Source organism: Netta rufina (genome assembly GCF_964035555.1).
Source record: "Netta rufina genome assembly, chromosome: 4".
NCBI lineage: Eukaryota > Metazoa > Chordata > Aves > Anseriformes > Anatidae > Netta > Netta rufina.
Genome location: NC_140127.1, coordinates 63,698,401 through 63,715,148, shown reverse-complemented (window position 1 = coordinate 63,715,148; position 16,748 = coordinate 63,698,401). Strand labels below are relative to the sequence as shown.

Sequence of the window (16,748 nt, the reverse complement as noted above, 5' to 3'; positions counted from 1 at the left end):
GGTTGGAAATTAGGAGACATTACTTCTCAGAAAGAGTAGCCAGGCATTGGAGTGGGTTGCCCAGGGAGGTTGTGGTGTCACTGTTCCTGGGGGAGTTCAAGGAAGGGTTGGACCTGGTGCTTAGGGACATGGTTTAGTGTGTGATACTGGTGGTAGGGGGACAGTTGGACCAGATGATCTTGGAGGTCTTTTCCAACCTTGATTATTCTTTGATCCTGTGATCAGGGGCTGCCGCCTTTCTCCTCCAGCCCCTCAGAGGCCTGTTTCACTTTGGGCCGCCGCTGTCACTGCCAGCTGGAAGGGGACAGGCATGCTTCCCTGGCAGCTTTCAGCTAGCATTCACGGAGCAGAACACAAGTTTTGGCTTCGTACCACTAGATGGCAAGCACGGACCATCAGATAAATGACCTGATGCCTTCTAGGCATTGCTTCAACGTCATGATTAATCTCTGGTTCTATTCTGTAGTACATACAGCCATAATACACCAAGGAATTTTTGCCACCTGCTCTATCTGTTGCAAAACCCAGATCAGGTAAAGCAAGTTCCATCTGAATATGAATTAGATTAACCACTGGCGAGGCTAAGTGTGAGAGCACCTCCGTTCCTGCAGAGCAAGTTCAGTTGTTAGACTTTGGGTGTGTTTTAGAAGTCACTGTCCGGTCACGTCACTGTAACCTCTGCCTTTCTTCAGTGCTGCTTGTCATGTCTTTTATCACATCTTTTTTAGTTCCTACCTTCATTCTCAAGAGTAGTCTTTTCCCTTGAACACAGTAACCTTATCTCACCTTCTTTCATGCACCTTCTTTCATGCGGCTCTAACCACTTCACTTGGTTCTCTCCCAGACTGGTTTCATTTAAAGTAGAATGAATAGGGCAATCTGTATAATCAAATAAAGCTTTCATCTTCCTTCCAAATCAACTGTTGAAATAACTTTTCAGCTACTTCTGGTGTCAGAGAAAGCTCACTTCACTAGGTAAGCCCACAAATTCCATTTCTTCTTTTAGGCAGTCATAAAAATGGCTTGAGAAAGACTGCTTCTTTCTACGGAATGGGTCGCATGCCATTCTTCAGCTCAAAGTGGTGCTCTTTAGCTGATTCCCACCACTGGTGTTCATCTAAAGCAGAGCTTGCCAATCCCCAGGGGCAAAAAGAGCCCATATGCCCTATTATAAACACTTAGTGCACATTTGGAAGTTTCAAAAATAAATAACATCAGTACTTAGTTATATTTCATCTGCAATTACTTAGTCCTTTCTGTTTCTCAACATTACTATTGAAATAATTTCATTTGTTCATGGTATTAAATTGATTTTGAGTGCTAAGATTAAAGTTTATTCAGAAAAGTGAATTAGGGCAGCACTCTGGCAGTGAGCAAATGCTTAAACCATTCTAATGAGCAAATTCTATTCCAAGCTTCACTGATGAAACCCTGCTGACTTAAATGGTTCTGTTTCAGGGAACCAGAGAATAGACATAAGAGGTTTTCATGACAAGATTCAACCCCAAAATATTGTTTTATCCAAAACCAGAATATCTTATGGAACCAGATCTTAGTAAGACTACTCTTGATGAAATGGCAAGTCATGAATTTCTGAACATTTTAGAAATATAGCTTTTGAAGAAACAGATTTTTAACTAGGAATGATAATCTCTAGCTCTCTGATTAAATCCAGGCTTTCTCAAACATCTACTTTCAAACTTATCTTCTTCTACACCACCTCCCCCAGCTCCACTCTGGCATACTAATACTAATATGTCCCACAATACTAATATGTAATAGTTTTAAAAATATTCTGAGGAATAGCACAAAGTTGTAGGTGTCATGGTTGAGCTGAAATAATAAATGAATTCCATTTACAAGTATGTCTCAATCCTTTGAATTTCCTCTTTTAATTACCTAAAAAAAAAAAAAAAATCCAATGCTAAACATGATCATTTTGCATATATTCCTGTGTTGTACAGCCTGTTTGCAGTCTATAGAGTTTGAGTGGACTATGTCACTGAAGAGAAGGAGGCAGCTTCAAAAAACAGCAGAGAGGGAAATTATCCAAGTAACTTAAGTACGTGCTTCTTTCTACTGACTGGGGAATTAAAGGTCCTTATGAGGATAATTAGTTAATTCAAAAAACCCTGACTGTCTCTTCAGTTGAGCAACATGTAATAAATACTACAAGATCTAATCTGCTGAGACTTTCCTAAGCAGGGGCACTTAGTACGTCTTGCTTGTGTTATTCTGCCTTTTCCCTCAAAAGCTTTGAACAAAGTGTGGTTACATCCAGCCAGCTCTGAATTACTGACTCCAAAGAGATGCTGAAATTTGGACCTAAGGAATTTAATTTAAAAAGTGAACTGCTCTGTAGTCATGTTGACAAACAGAAGTTGTCATACTTCTGAAAGATGATAATGAGCATACCTGTATTTCTAAAAGAGATTAAAGATATATTAGTTTTATTAAGTTTTAAGCTTTATTGAGTTGTTTCTGGCTGAAAATGGAGTGCAAATTAAATCACCATAATAATGTGAGCCAGGTAACTTGCTTGGAAATTTGATAACAAAGTTTTGTGTAGCCAATACAAGGTTTAATTTAATTTATTACTTACTAAGATTAACAAAAGTTTAGATATCACATTTGCAAGGATATAGAGAAAAAGGACCTTTAATAGGACAGTTCTTCAAAGCTTTCTCTAAGTTGAGGTTTCTGGACACTGCTAGTCTATGGCTTTACAAACAGTGCTTTCATTTTAACTGTGTCTAACTAGGCCTGTGAGGCCTTTTTGGAGTTTCATTAGAGCAGGTCAGAAAGCAGCACAGCAAAACCAGTGCATGCTGCTTGAACATTACGTACTCTCTGTATGACCTGACAGTACTCAAAAGACAGGCTGAATAATGTGAGCATCTGCATGTAATGATGTATAAACACCTTTAAATGACTCATTTCTGGATCCCAAAAAATGAATCTGTTGAGCCATTGACCATATCTTATATAACATATTATCAAAAACAATGTACTTCATTAAATTGCACTTAAAAGCCATGAAGCTAGAAAGATCCCCAAACTTCAAGGTTTAAATACAAGCAGTCATTTTTAAATTGCCTTCTCTGACTTCCTTTAAGGAAATTATTAACTTTATTTTCTGTATTTTTCCCCATTCACTGAACAATACTGATATCTATTATGTTCATATGGTTAAGAAACCAGGGATTTAAAAAATGCCAGAAGAGATAACACTGAAGTTATACCTGTAAGTATATAACAAATCAGTTAGCAAGGATACTGGCAAATCTAAATGTGCATTTAATTTTACGATCATGCTCTGTCACATTTGAGACAGTGTTCATACAGATGGCTCATTGTATTGCTTATTCCCTGTGAGCCCTCGTCCTCAAGGATTTGGCCTCATTCCGTGAACACATAAATCAAAAGAGACCTGGGTTGAAGCAGAATTGAAGTAGCTGCAATTGTTAATGGTAATCTTGAAAAAGAGGATTGGCTTTATCAACTCTATAGGATGAATTTCATCCAGAAGTTGATGGTTCTGGAAAATCTCACTTCAATGTCAATAGACAATGGTTAAGAGTCATTTTAATATATTTATTTATATTTATTTATTTATTAGGAGGTGTGTTGTATCCCATATTAATTTGTCTGAGATTTAAAGCAACTTTTACTGTTCTATATAGCATCTTTTCTGCCTTCATCTACTATTGTATTTTGTTTGGTTGGTTTTGGGTTTGTTTGTTTTTGTTATTTTTTTTTTATTTTTTTTTTTTTCAAATTCACTGAACAAAATTGTAAGATACTTAGGGCTAAATCCACACTTGGTTTCTGGGTCATACTTGAGTCAATCATCTTCTGAATTTAGTAATTCTAACTCTAACAGACAAAGGCCTTTGTAGGAAAATAACCATTATTAGCTACGAGGTGATAAGCAACAGCTTCATAATATCTTCAGGATACCTTCCTCATCCCTCCTGGTGCTCCTCTCCAAATTTGGTGGAGCACTCCTGCAGTCAGCAGTGCTCCTCAGGTGGGATTTTTCATCACTGCCTGCTGGAAACAAGTAGCTTCATTACCGAGAAAGATTTTAATAAGACATGATAATAGTCAAATCTTTTTTGAGAACATTCGTTTCCAAGCACCACAGTGTCTTTCTTCTCTCCAAACCTTTTATTTTCTTTTCTTTGCTGATCATTTTGGAAAACCTTTCCAGTGCATTAACAATCCAGAACTAAAACTTCAGTATATCAGGAAAACATAGTTGTGCCTCCACTGGACATCGGATATGTGCTTCAGTGTGGCACTGAAACTGGATCTGTGGCAAGCAGTTATCGAGTGCAGGTAAGAACAGACTCTGGCACGGTCTACATACCACTAGGTGGGGATCAGATACTGAGACAAAGTAAAATAGTGGGGTATCATTATTAGATAAATTACTCCAGGAAGGAAACTACCTCTTATCACTTTGCATTATTCTGTCAAAAGAGAAACAAACGTTAAACTTTTGTGCAAATATAATTTCCATGATTATCTTTTATGTTTGAGTAGAACTACAGCTAAAATAAAATAACCCAGCCCTCTTTAGGTCACAGATGTCTGTCAATAGTACTAAAAGAAATTGCAGTAGCTACTTATTTTTAACTAGAAAGGCCATGACAGCAAAGGCAAGTAGTTATTCTAAATTATTCTAAAATAAATTATTCTAAAATAAAAATTCAGAGCTGGGTATCATTATTTTAGGTAATTACTGCAATCAGTATAGCCTATGAGCAACAAACAGTTCACAAATATCAGCTAATTTGATCCGCAATATTTTCTTTGATGAAAGCAGCTAGACAACATTTCAATTGATAGCTCCTGTCCTTAGTCTCATTCTCTGCTCTGACATTCTGGAACCTGCTGTTGCCTACAGCCACTCTTTTTTATTTCTCAGATCAATGCACATTTTATGTTTGCCTACGTACAGTCACCTCCGCTGAATGCCCAAGGCAAAAGTAGTCTTTTAGCATATCTTGCAAGTCAATACATATATGAGTCTTCCAAATGATGAGTCCTACCAAAATAACATAAAGAAAATCTCACTGGGTTCAGTTACTATTTTACCAACACAACATTTTACCACTGGGACAAGCTTCCAGTAAGTTTAGGTCTCACTGTGACCTTTACACAGAAACCTTCCCTGAGAGGGGTGCAAAGTGGTGCTGTTCTCTAAATGAACCCTGGACTGACCAATCTGTCATGACTGATCATATACGATGTGATCCATATGATGGCCAGCTCCATACAATACTGTCAAGATCCTGTCTCTTACTTGCCTTCTTTTTTCATCCACGGACACATGTCACAGGTGATTTTTGCTACAAGGATGCCTGCTATGCCAATCCACTGTAGCTATGACTTTTTGCAGAATTCGGGGTATTTCCCTTGGAAATCATTTTGGAGCATATGATTTTGACCTGCATATTCCCTCCTCTGATTTGCAGTGTGTCAGGGGTCATAAAATGTTATAGGGGGTGCTCTCAGCCCTTGAAATAATGCATGTTTCTGCTTTGCCTCTCTTTAGGCGTGTCAGAGAAGGAGAAGACAATAGGATGGAAATTCTAGACATGCTGTAGGATAAAATGCCTCTGCTTATCATCCAGACGGCTATTCACAATTCAGAATAAATAGCTTTTGCTGTCATCGATTGACAGAAGAATGCTCTTTAGTTTGTCTTTGTCAATCTCAGTACAACTCTCTTCTGTGTTGGCAGAATGATGTCTTCATCAGCAGGTGCTCTGTGCTCTGTAACAACACTAGTAGTCCTTAGGCTTATTGCAATAGATATTTAATAAAGAACTTTCTCATCCCTGTTGCTGATATTCCACTATGGAAATGAATGAGACCTCTTTATTTTAAAGGAGCATTTTACTTTATGTCTTACTTGTGGAATAAATAAATAAATAGATAAATAAGACTAAATAAAAACAGTAATTTACTCCTATTTATCCCAACGTGACAAAATTGGTGATTCCAACCACTTGCATTTAAAAACTGGAATTCTTCCCCCAGATAAATCCTGAACTACAAAATCTAACCCTGGTCCTATATGGCTCTTAAGAAGTATAGATCTACAAACATATCGACTCTGTTTGGTGAGTCTCCTATAAAATCACTTTGCACTGCAGTTTTCTGTTTAGCTTTTGCAGCAGGCTGCACTGCGAGAACACTCCTGTCCCTCAGTGCCACCATGAGGGTCCTGCTTCTCACTGCTGGTCCCTTCCGTCCAGCAGCTGCCTATCTATAGGAGGAGGGAAACCCAGCAACAAGTTACTCATCCAGCCCTTGGAGATGTCAGCTGCATTTCTTCAGAGAATGTCTTCTCTGGCTCTAAGGCTCATATTTTCCTGTTAACAGCCCAGTGGGGGCTGCCCTAAGGTGCTGACACATTTGGTTTTGCTCCTAAAAGAAGGATAAAAGTGAGCACAGAGAGTGACCTATACTCTGAGTCCCTGTTTTCTATCAGACATCTTCAGGACAGAGCCCATTTTTACCACAGAAATTGCTATTTGTTTGTTTCCATGCTACACATTTTGTGCAAGACCATCTCACAGTAAGTTAATGGGCAGGGAAGCATCTGAAGATGTTGATGGCAAATGTTCCAATAAAAATAATTAATTAAAAAAGCAAGTGATTTACATATTCTATTCAATATTCATAGATCCTGTTAATATACAGCAGGTTAGAGAAGCAGAGAAATCAGAACAATGAAAAAAAATCTATTCAAATTACCCCATAGGCCAAATCATTACAGAAGAAATTACACTCACTTCTTTGGGAATTAAGCCCACCTAGTTTTTATTTGCAGTCTGACAATACAGTTGACAAAATAAATAAATAAATAAATAAATAAATGGTCAGTATTAGAAAATTTAGATAGCTTTTTCATCTTTATAATTTTCCCAGGACAGATGCTCACCTTGGATGTGTCTGTGTATGCACAGAGAATACAAATAATGTACCCAAATTATATGATTGTATAAATCAGTTTGCCTTCTTTTTTCTTGATCTTGCTTCAGATCCCACTGATCTTTAGTAGTTTTTCATCATGTGAGGCCCTCTTGTATTAGCTGCACCCCTGAAAAAATATAGATACTAACTTTTAGTATATAATTACAAATATTCAAAGATACAAGATATTTTATGAGAAAGAAGCCACAAAATGAACTAAGTCAGTCCACCAGAAAATCATAATTACAGAAGTCATATTTCCTTTGCTTTTGGTTGTGACTAATATTTATCTTTCATCTTTCACCATTGGTTTAAATTGTCAGGCTTAGTATGAATAAAAAAAAAAAAAAATCTGTGGAAATTGCTTCTGGTAACATCAATTACTTCATGATTTCAACCACAGAATGATCAACAGCTTATGTAGGAACCATATCACACTCATTACAGAAAAAAAAGAATCAACAGAGATACTGGGAGGGCTGTTTATTCTCTTACATGGTTAATTAATACTATCCATCACAGTCTCAAGTCAACAACAACAACAAAAAAAAACTTAAATGGGTTTTAAGGCCAGAAGGTAGAACTGCAATAATCCAAAATTGCTTTCCTCCCAACACAGACTACACAATCCTGCCTGGTGCCAACTGAAGCAGGATGGAGCTGGGAGGGGAGCTGAGGCACCGTCTTTAAGAAATACATTCAGCCTTGAGTTTCAGACCTCAAACAATGGCAAATCCATTACAACCCTGAATCAATTTTATCAGCCATTAATTGTCCTCACTGTTAAAAATGCACACTGTCTATATCCTGATTTCTCATAGATTCAGATCTGAGTCTCTGCAGTTTTTATAACTTTACCTGAAAGAGTAAAAGTCGTCTTTTACCAGAAAACTTCTTCCCCTGCCAGATCTTCCCAGCTGGTTTTAACCCTTCTGGTGTCCTCTGTTCACCTAAGAAAGTTTCCTAGATAAAGTTCCTATAACTCCTGTCCGATCATTTTCCAATTGCTCATATTTTTATACGTGTTATTTGAAACAAGAACAGCAGAACCAGACCAAGTCTGAAAGGACTTTTTTTTTTTTTTTTTTTTTGTGATGAATAAATTGATGATACCATTTCTCTCCTCTTCCTTCCTCAATATTTTTGTGTTCCTATATATATACACGCGCACCTTTGTCTATCCCTGTGCAGTAAAGCATTTCAGCTTCAGTGAGTGAAACTGATGGAGCTTAAGCATATGTTCAAACACACTACTAAATATAGCTCCACTTCAGCTTGCTTTTAAAGTTAAGAACATGTCCAGCTACCTCGCTAAAAGGACCTAATGTGCAGTGACTTCCAGCCACTTCCACCTTTACCTCTTCTTCCCTGTTCTGGGACCTAACTGTAATGGGAGCTCTTTGTTGGGATGCTTTTATCGCCTAACCCTCAGCAGTATGTCTGTGTCTATAGATTTTAACATCCTTTGGGCATTAATTATTTTTTATCTCTTCACATTGAGTACCTCTTTGGCTAGAATGGGTAACTTTGGGAGTGTAAAAAAAATGTTAAATAAATGTATTTCTATAGAAAGATGACGGAGTACAGTGCACCCTCAGCAAGTTTGTGGATGACACAAAACTAGGAGGAGTGGAGGATAGAGCAGAGGGCTGTGCTGCCATCCAGAGGGACCTGGACAGGCTGGAGAAATGAGGGGAGAGCAACCTCATGAAGTTCACGAAAGGCAAGTGCAGGGTCCTGCAACTGGGGAGGATTAACCCCAGGCATCAGTACAGGCTGGGGGCTGGCCTCCCGGAAAGCAGTTCTGTGGAGAAGGACCTGGGGATCCTGGTGGACAGCAGCTTAATCGTGAGCCAGCCATGGGCCTTGTGGCCATCAAGACCAATGGTGCCCTGGGGTGCATTAGGGCCAGCATTGCCAGCAGCCAGGGGAGGTGATCCTGCCCCTCTCCTCAGCTCCTGGTGCAATCCACCTGGAGCACTGTGTCCAGTTCTGGGCTCCCCAGTACCGGAAGGACATGGAGCTGCTGGAGCAAGCCCAGTGCAGGGCTACGAAGATGATCTGGGGACTCGAGCATCTTTCATATGAGGAGAGGCTGAGAGCTGGGTCTGCTGATCTGGGAGAAGGGAAGACTGAGAGGGGATCTTATCAATGGGTACAAATATCTGAGGGGATGGTGGCAAGAGGATGGGGCCAGACTCCTTTCAGTGGTGCCCAGTGATAGGACAAGGGACAGTGAGCACAAACTGAAGCACAGGAGGTTCCAGATGAATAGGAGAAAGCAATTACTTACTGTGAGGTGACAGAGCACTGACACAAGGCTGCCCAGAAAGGCTGTGGGGTCTCCTTCTCTGAAGATACTCAAAACCCATCTGGATGCCATCCTGTATGACACATCATGTATGACGTGATCCTGCTTGGCAGGAGGGTGGACCAGAGGATCTCCAGAGGTCCCTGACTACCTCGGCCATTCTGTGACTGTTCTGTGAGAACAGTGGGTTTGTGTGTTTTGAAATGGAAGTAGACTGTGTTGCGATAAAAGGAAAGAGAGCTAGTAAAACGTACATCTCCAAAATCAGGAACTGCAAAGATTATTTTTTTCCCTCAGAAACCTTGCAATAGCAGTTAAATTCAGTTACTTCCAATCTGCCAGCTGTGAGAGACAAGTGCAATTTTATCAGGTGAATAAAAAGAGAGAGAGAGAGAGAGAAAGAAGACAAAGCTCCAAAGGAAAAGCACAAATGCCATTACAAAAATGATTTCAGGATGAAAAAAAAAAAAAAAGAAAAAAAAAAAACCAACAAAAAACACTCCAAATCCCTCAGCAAGCAACAGCTGTGGTTTTAATGGACTATTATTAAAATGAAATGCATATACAAACTACCTACAGAAACTAAAATAATAATGATAATAATAAAAAAATAGATAAAAGATGCTAGTAACCTATAAACGCTAAAGGTTTTTATCCCAGTCCCCCAAAATATTGATGGAATGAGTGGAATACCGTAACATACCATAAACATCCCCATTATACAACTGCTGCTGTGGCCTGGTGCCGCTTTGAATGATCTGCCTCTAGTGCTGCAGGAAAGCCACTGGACTCATTTCTCTCTCCTGCCCCCCTGCCAAACCCCCTGAGTCCACTAGCATGGGGCTTTAAGCCTCACCACAAACCTGTATGTTTTTCTACTACCACTGAAGATATTCTTGAATGCCTGTGCATTCCTGTGACTTGAAATAAGTTCTGAGTGTGCACAAAATGCTGCATCAACATTGAAAACTGTATCTCCAGTGCACCTACAGATCCAGACACATCTCTGGCTGATGATACTTGCCTCAGCTCAGCGCTAGGTCTCTTTCCATAGGTACCTCTGTGAACTTCAGTTCACAGCAGCTGAAACTCAAGAACATTTGCTAGAGATAAAATATGTGAGAGAGCATTATATGCTCTGAATTCTCAGTTACACAGGAGCCAGACACATCCAAATGCCATACTTCGCTGCTAAGAGATACTTTGAAAACTCCTCCCTACTTCAGGTCAGTCTCTTGCAGGCAGTACTGCGGAAAGCAGAATCAAATTTCGTTCTTCAGATGCCTGACAAATGCACTCAGGCAATTTTTGCTTCGATGGGTTAAGGCACCTTTCCCAGCTGCTTGCACCTCCCTGCTGCCTGACCCCAGCACAGGCAGCAGAGCTGGACGAAGGAGATGTGTGCCTGCTCCCAGCCGCCTCCGATGCCAGCGCTGATTTGTACTGAGCCGCCGGCGTGTGTGCCTGCTGCTGCTGAGCTCTGGGCACCTTATGTTATTATTAGGGTACTGGTATTACTATGCATAATGATAGCTACCTATATGTTTATTTAAACATATATCACATACTGACTGTATGCATGTAAATGCATGCAGATATGTATTACATAAACTGTGTCAGTGCATTTACATGTCTATGCACGTCTCTGCATTGGTGGAGCGATGCATACATGCTAAACAAGCAAATCAGATTTTTTTTTTAATAAAATATCCACATTTCTGGACCAGTGGCTTCTGCGTGTACGTGCACAAGTGCCTGTGGAATTTGGTCCTTCGCTTACATAAATTGTAGGAGGCACTGCTTAGGAAAGCAGAGTTTGTGTGAGCAACACATTGCCTCAGCATCCCTGCTTTAGTCATGCTGTTTAGAATTCAGTGGTGACAAAAGCTATAGTCTCCCTCCAATATTAAATATAACTCTGCTTAAATGTGGAAAAGTAGTGCCAATTTCTTAAGCGAGAGCTGAAGCTCAGCTCCATTTTTTCCTGTGACAATTTTAGAAAATTGCTTAAAAGGTTTCAGAGTTGATTCTGTTGACTCCGTATTTAGTAACACTAACACTGTATCCTCCCTCATGTCACTTTGGATCCAGCAAGGCTCAGCGACTCTTGCCCACCTGCCTGGAGCTGGATAGCTCCCGAGAGTGGCTTTCTCAGCCCTTTTAGTGCCAAAAGAGCATGTTGAATCAAGAACAGATTTGATCTCTGTGAAAGATATTTTAAAAATAAAATAGGTTTGGGAGAAACTAAGTCTGTAGTATTTTAATCGAAAATCGCTGAAGTATGTCGTCTGAAACGTAGGTGTAAATTAGTGCATGGTGAGTCCCACCGCACAGCGCTCACACCTGGGCTGCCAGTGGTCCTAACTCCGTTTTCTGGCTTTTACACACGGTTGGTCCCATGGAAGGGCTGAGACGAGGGAGAATCCGATGTCGTTTGCCGGCTTTCCTGCCTGCCATAGATCCCGGTCAGAACCTCTCGGGGCAGTGACCGAGCTGGGCTCCATCTCCGATCCTTGCAGGGGGCAAACGCGGCCGTCCCGCTGCCCCCCAGCTTCCATCAGCCCTGGGGTCGAGGGGGGCACTGCCCCGCTCCCCTCTATGGGACGAGGGGGACTTTCCGTCCAAAGTGTCCCCGGCGGGGCTGCTCTCGGCGCAGTGATGGCCAGGACGCCTCTTTTGGGCAGGGATGCGGGTATGTATGTGTGTAGGGGGGGTGATGGAGCGGTGCGGGGCATCCCCCCAGTCCTCTTCACCCCTTTCTCCCCGCTCCCCTCCGGCCGGGACGGGGCGTCCCCGGCATCGAGCATGCTCAGAGGGCGGCGGGGGCGGGCGGCCCGGCCCGGGGAGGGGGCGGCGGGGAGCAGGAGGGGGGGGCGCGCAGCTCGGCGGAGCGCGGGGATCGCAGCCGGCGGCCCGGGCGGGCGCCACCTCGGGCGGCGGAGCGCGGAGCCACCCGGCGGGGAGCGGGGAGCAGGGAACCGGGCAGGGGGAAACCGGGCAGGAGACAGCCGGGCAGGGGGCTCCCGAGAAGGAGAAGAGCAAACGGAGCCGCGAAGACCGGGCATGGGGAGACGCTGAGCCCGCGGAGGGCAGCCGGGGGGCGGCGGGGCGGGGGGCAGCGGCCCTATGGGGCTGGGGCGGCGCTGGCTGCTCGGTGCTCCCCGGTCTCCGCCGCCCCGCCGCCGGGAACCGGGAGCCGCCAGCCATGCTGCGGGGCGGCCGGAGCCCGCTGCAGCCCACGGCGGGGTCCCCCGGAGGGGTCCGGGTGTCGTCGGGAGCCCCCGGGGCGGCGCAGGTGGCGGCGGGCAGTTTGCTCGCTCTGCTCATCCTCTGGACGCTGTTTGGGAACGTGTTGGTGTGCGCGGCCATCGTCCGCTACAGGCACCTGAGGAGCAAGGTCACCAACATCTTCATCGTGTCCCTGGCCGTGTCGGACCTGCTGGTGGCTCTGCTCGTCATGCCCTGGAAGGCGGTGGCAGAGGTGGCCGGGTATTGGCCCTTCGGGGCTTTCTGCAACGTCTGGGTGGCCTTCGATATTATGTGCTCCACGGCCTCCATCCTCAACCTGTGCGTGATTAGCGTGGACAGGTACTGGGCGATCTCGAGCCCGTTCCGCTATGAGAGGAAGATGACCCAGCGGCTGGCTCTGCTGATGATCGGTGTGGCGTGGGCTCTGTCCGTGCTCATCTCCTTCATCCCCGTTCAGCTCAACTGGCACAAAGGTGGGGATGCTGCTGCCGTGGCTGTCGGGGATTTCAGAGATGGGTTTGGCGCTGGCTGGGCAGCAGCGGGTGCTGTCACCACCTGGGCGGAAGACTTGAGCACCACGTGGGTGGCATTAGCAGCAATGACACCCTCTGATGGGACCTCCAGCAGCAACGATACCCTCTCTGGACCATCAGAGAGCTGTGACTCCAGCCTCAATAGGACTTACGCTATTTCCTCCTCCTTGATCAGTTTTTACATCCCTGTGGCTATCATGATAGTTACCTACACCCGGATCTACCGCATTGCCCAGGTGCAGATCCGTCGGATCTCTTCCCTGGAGAGGGCAGCCGAGCACGCGCAGAGCTGCCGGAGCAACCACGTTGACTGCCACCATCACACAAGCCTCAAGTCCTCCATCAGGAAAGAAACCAAAGTGTTGAAGACTCTCTCTGTTATCATGGGTGTCTTTGTCTGCTGCTGGTTGCCGTTCTTCATTTTGAACTGCATGGTTCCCTTCTGCGAGAGCCCACCAAGCGACCCCCACGCAGGTCTTCCCTGCGTCAGCGAGACCACCTTTAATATATTTGTCTGGTTTGGTTGGGCCAACTCCTCTCTCAACCCCATCATCTATGCCTTCAATGCTGACTTTAGGAAGGTCTTCTCCAACCTCCTGGGATGCAGCCAGTTTTGCTCTAGTACTCCAGTGGAGACCGTTAATATAAGCAACGAGCTTATCTCTTACAACCAGGACACCCTTTTCCACAAGGAGATAGTGACTGCTTACGTTAACATGATCCCAAATGTGGTTGACTGTGAGGAGAATCGTGAGGACCCTTTTGACAGGATGTCCCAGATCTCCCCTGACCCTGAGGTTGCCACCGACTCTGTCTGTGAGCTGGACTGCGAGGGGGAGATTTCACTAGGCAAAATAACACCTTTCACTCCAAATGGTTTACATTAAATTGCGTCCTGTCCTGGTCAGTTCTGCTTGGATTATACAACAAAATATTAGCACTGAATGGATAAACCTGCTTGATTTTATGCTGTAGTTTGGTCAGTCACTTCATGCTAAACTCACTCGTACGTGTAGCACTTTGCAGGATGTAGACACTGTCACACAGGGAGCTGACAGAACAAACTTCATGCAGCACTTCCCCAGCCCGAGAGAGGACTAGGTGGGCTTGTTGATTAGCTGTGGTGAGGTATCGTGGTATAATTGCAGTCAGTTCGTGTTTATAATGTGTTTGCAAATGAAAGTTGCCATCGTCAGTGCTAAGTATTACAACTTTTAAAAACAAGGACAGATGTTGGGGCTGGCATAGACGTTAAATAGAAAAAAAAATCTAGACTGTTCATTTGTTCAGGTCTTATGTTTCATTTCTCTTTGGGTTTATTTCTTTGTTCATTTATTTTTCTTTGAAGATAGAAATAGTGAGGTGGTGATTTGGATGATTATTTAAATGCGTGTTTCTGCCAAAACAGTTTATGTGAAATCCATGTTCTCCTAGGCGGCGTTGTTGCCTATGATATCCTTGCCATGTTCCCAGATGAATAAATAAAAGTTACATTGATCAAGGGGTTATTATCTTTCATTTATCACCCTGAAAGGTTTACAGCCAGTATTCAAACTTTACTATTTCTCTTTGAATGGTTAGAATGACTAACTACCAAACCCTATTATTTTAAAAGCAAAATATTCTGCACTGAAATACAATTTTTGAATAGAAGGAAGGCTCATAGAAATGATTGACTTAAATGAGCTCTTTTATATGGCTTTCCTTACGGCTAGATTTATGCCTATTTTTCTTCTTAGTATAGCTGATACTGTCCCTATTTATGATTTCCTTTCTGCAGCTAAGAATATCAAGCACGCCTGCTTGCAAGCTATTAAGGCTTTCCACTTAATTCTATACTTGAAATTGCCTTTTAAAAATACCATTAATGAGAAGAGTTTGGTGATAGAATTAGCAGCTGGATGTGTCTAAAAACATTAATTATGTCTGAAAATGATGTTAGTAATTAGCAGTTCCTGGTGTAGACACAGCATATTAGAGAACTTACTCAAACTGAGAGAAAAAAAATACTTTTTTTTTTTTTTTTTTTTTTTGCTGGAAGTTAATTACATTTTTTAAAGTGTGAAATATACTTTTAGTGCTTTGACTGTGCAAAACATTTTAAAGCAGTCTTAAAAATTGCAAACAAGTATTTCAAACTGTATCTATTTGAACATTTAGATCAAGTGGAATGTACTGTTTAGAAATTTTGTAAGTTTTCAGCTCAGAAATGATACAAGTGATACAAGACAAATGATCAAAGGTATTAAAAGCAAGTTCTTTGTGCATAAGATTTGAATTAATTTACTCTTTAAAAATCCCCATGCCATGAGCTGAGCAGATTTAAATTGAATTGTATACACTGATTCAGTAGCACTTCCTTTCAGGGCCCTGATGGCAGGGATGGCCCTGACTGGCCTCACCATGGCCCCATAAATCTCACCATCTCACCTAAATGGGAACTGAAGGTCCCTGTATGATGTATGGGGGGAAAATATGACTTACACCAGTTAGCATGCTTCAGGGGAAGTCTTGTAAACATACACTAGTATTTGAGAATGTTATGCACTTAGGGTTGAGCCTCTTTGGAAGCTGAACCCCTCATCAGGGGCAGAAAGGGGCTGCTTTATCTTTGCTCAGGATATGGGGTGGAAGAAGTTTGGAGATGTCTGACTGAGGTCCCTTTGTGATTGCACCTGCTGCAATTTTGTGTCTGTGGTCTTTGACATTAGTTGGTTATATGGTTATTTTGGATTATCTTTTCAATTGCTCCTTTGTCACTGAAGGTTGACTTTTCCCTGAGTATTTTCTTTCCTGTTGGTATCTCAATGTAATATCCTTTTACAGTTGTCCTCAGAAAAGTATATTGTGCCTGTGGCTTAGGAAGGCTTGAAAAATAGAAATCCCATGCCCATAACCAGGTTCAACCCACTAATGTCTTGACATCTAGGGTGAGTTGTCATTTCTCTACTAAAACAGTCATATGTTTCCAGGAGTTGACCATAGTTCTAGCCTTTCTGGTTAGATAGTCTTTGCCTGGAATTAAACCAGTTTAGCAAATAAAAATGAAGAAAATGGTTCCTGGTGATGAATTTTCCCAATCAGAATTTAGATTTTTGCATTTTGTAGTTAATTACTTACGTTTTGAGGCCAGTACAGTATGTTAAACTTTCTGGATCTGCATAAAAAATCTATGATAAGCAGATGTAAGAGGTGTAAGCATCTGTTGCTAATTCCATCTCCCAGGACGGTGTCTATATTTTATGCAATTTTAAATCAGAAACAGTCAAGGGAAATAGGGAAGGGAAAAGAGACTGTCTCTTCCAGAGCACCTGCGTACCAATTGGCTGTGAAGTCTGCTGCTTTGAGTGTTACACCATGGTCCAGGAACAGTTTTGTTCCTTTCTGAGCAATGGAAGAGTGTTGGTAGTAACAGTGAAGAAGGAGTCCCCCTTTTCAGTAAGCTTTCCTCACTAAATAATTCTTGTGCTGAAGGTGTGACAATTCATTTGGATCTAGTCCCCTGCATGTGCGTTGGAGGGGTAGATAGGTACAAGAACTAGAGCATCCACCTGACAGGTGCCTTCCTCCAAGTCTCTACCTGCCTGGTTTTCCAGAATCAGTGGGTGGGCAAGAAGATTATATGTCCATCAGTGGGCTCATATGATAACAGCTTTTCATGGTAT

General features: G+C 42.6%; 1 protein-coding gene across 1 annotated transcript; it reads left to right on the top strand.

Annotated features, from left to right (window-relative positions):
• Positions 1-12,506: 12,506 nt before the first annotated feature.
• DRD5 (dopamine receptor D5) lies at positions 12,507-13,970 on the top strand (the record flags this gene model as incomplete). Its single annotated transcript, XM_084286589.1, has 1 exon — positions 12,507-13,970. One exon carries the CDS (start codon positions 12,507-12,509, stop codon positions 13,968-13,970), a length of 1,464 nt encoding a protein of 487 aa, XP_084142715.1.
• Positions 13,971-16,748: the final 2,778 nt, after the last annotated feature.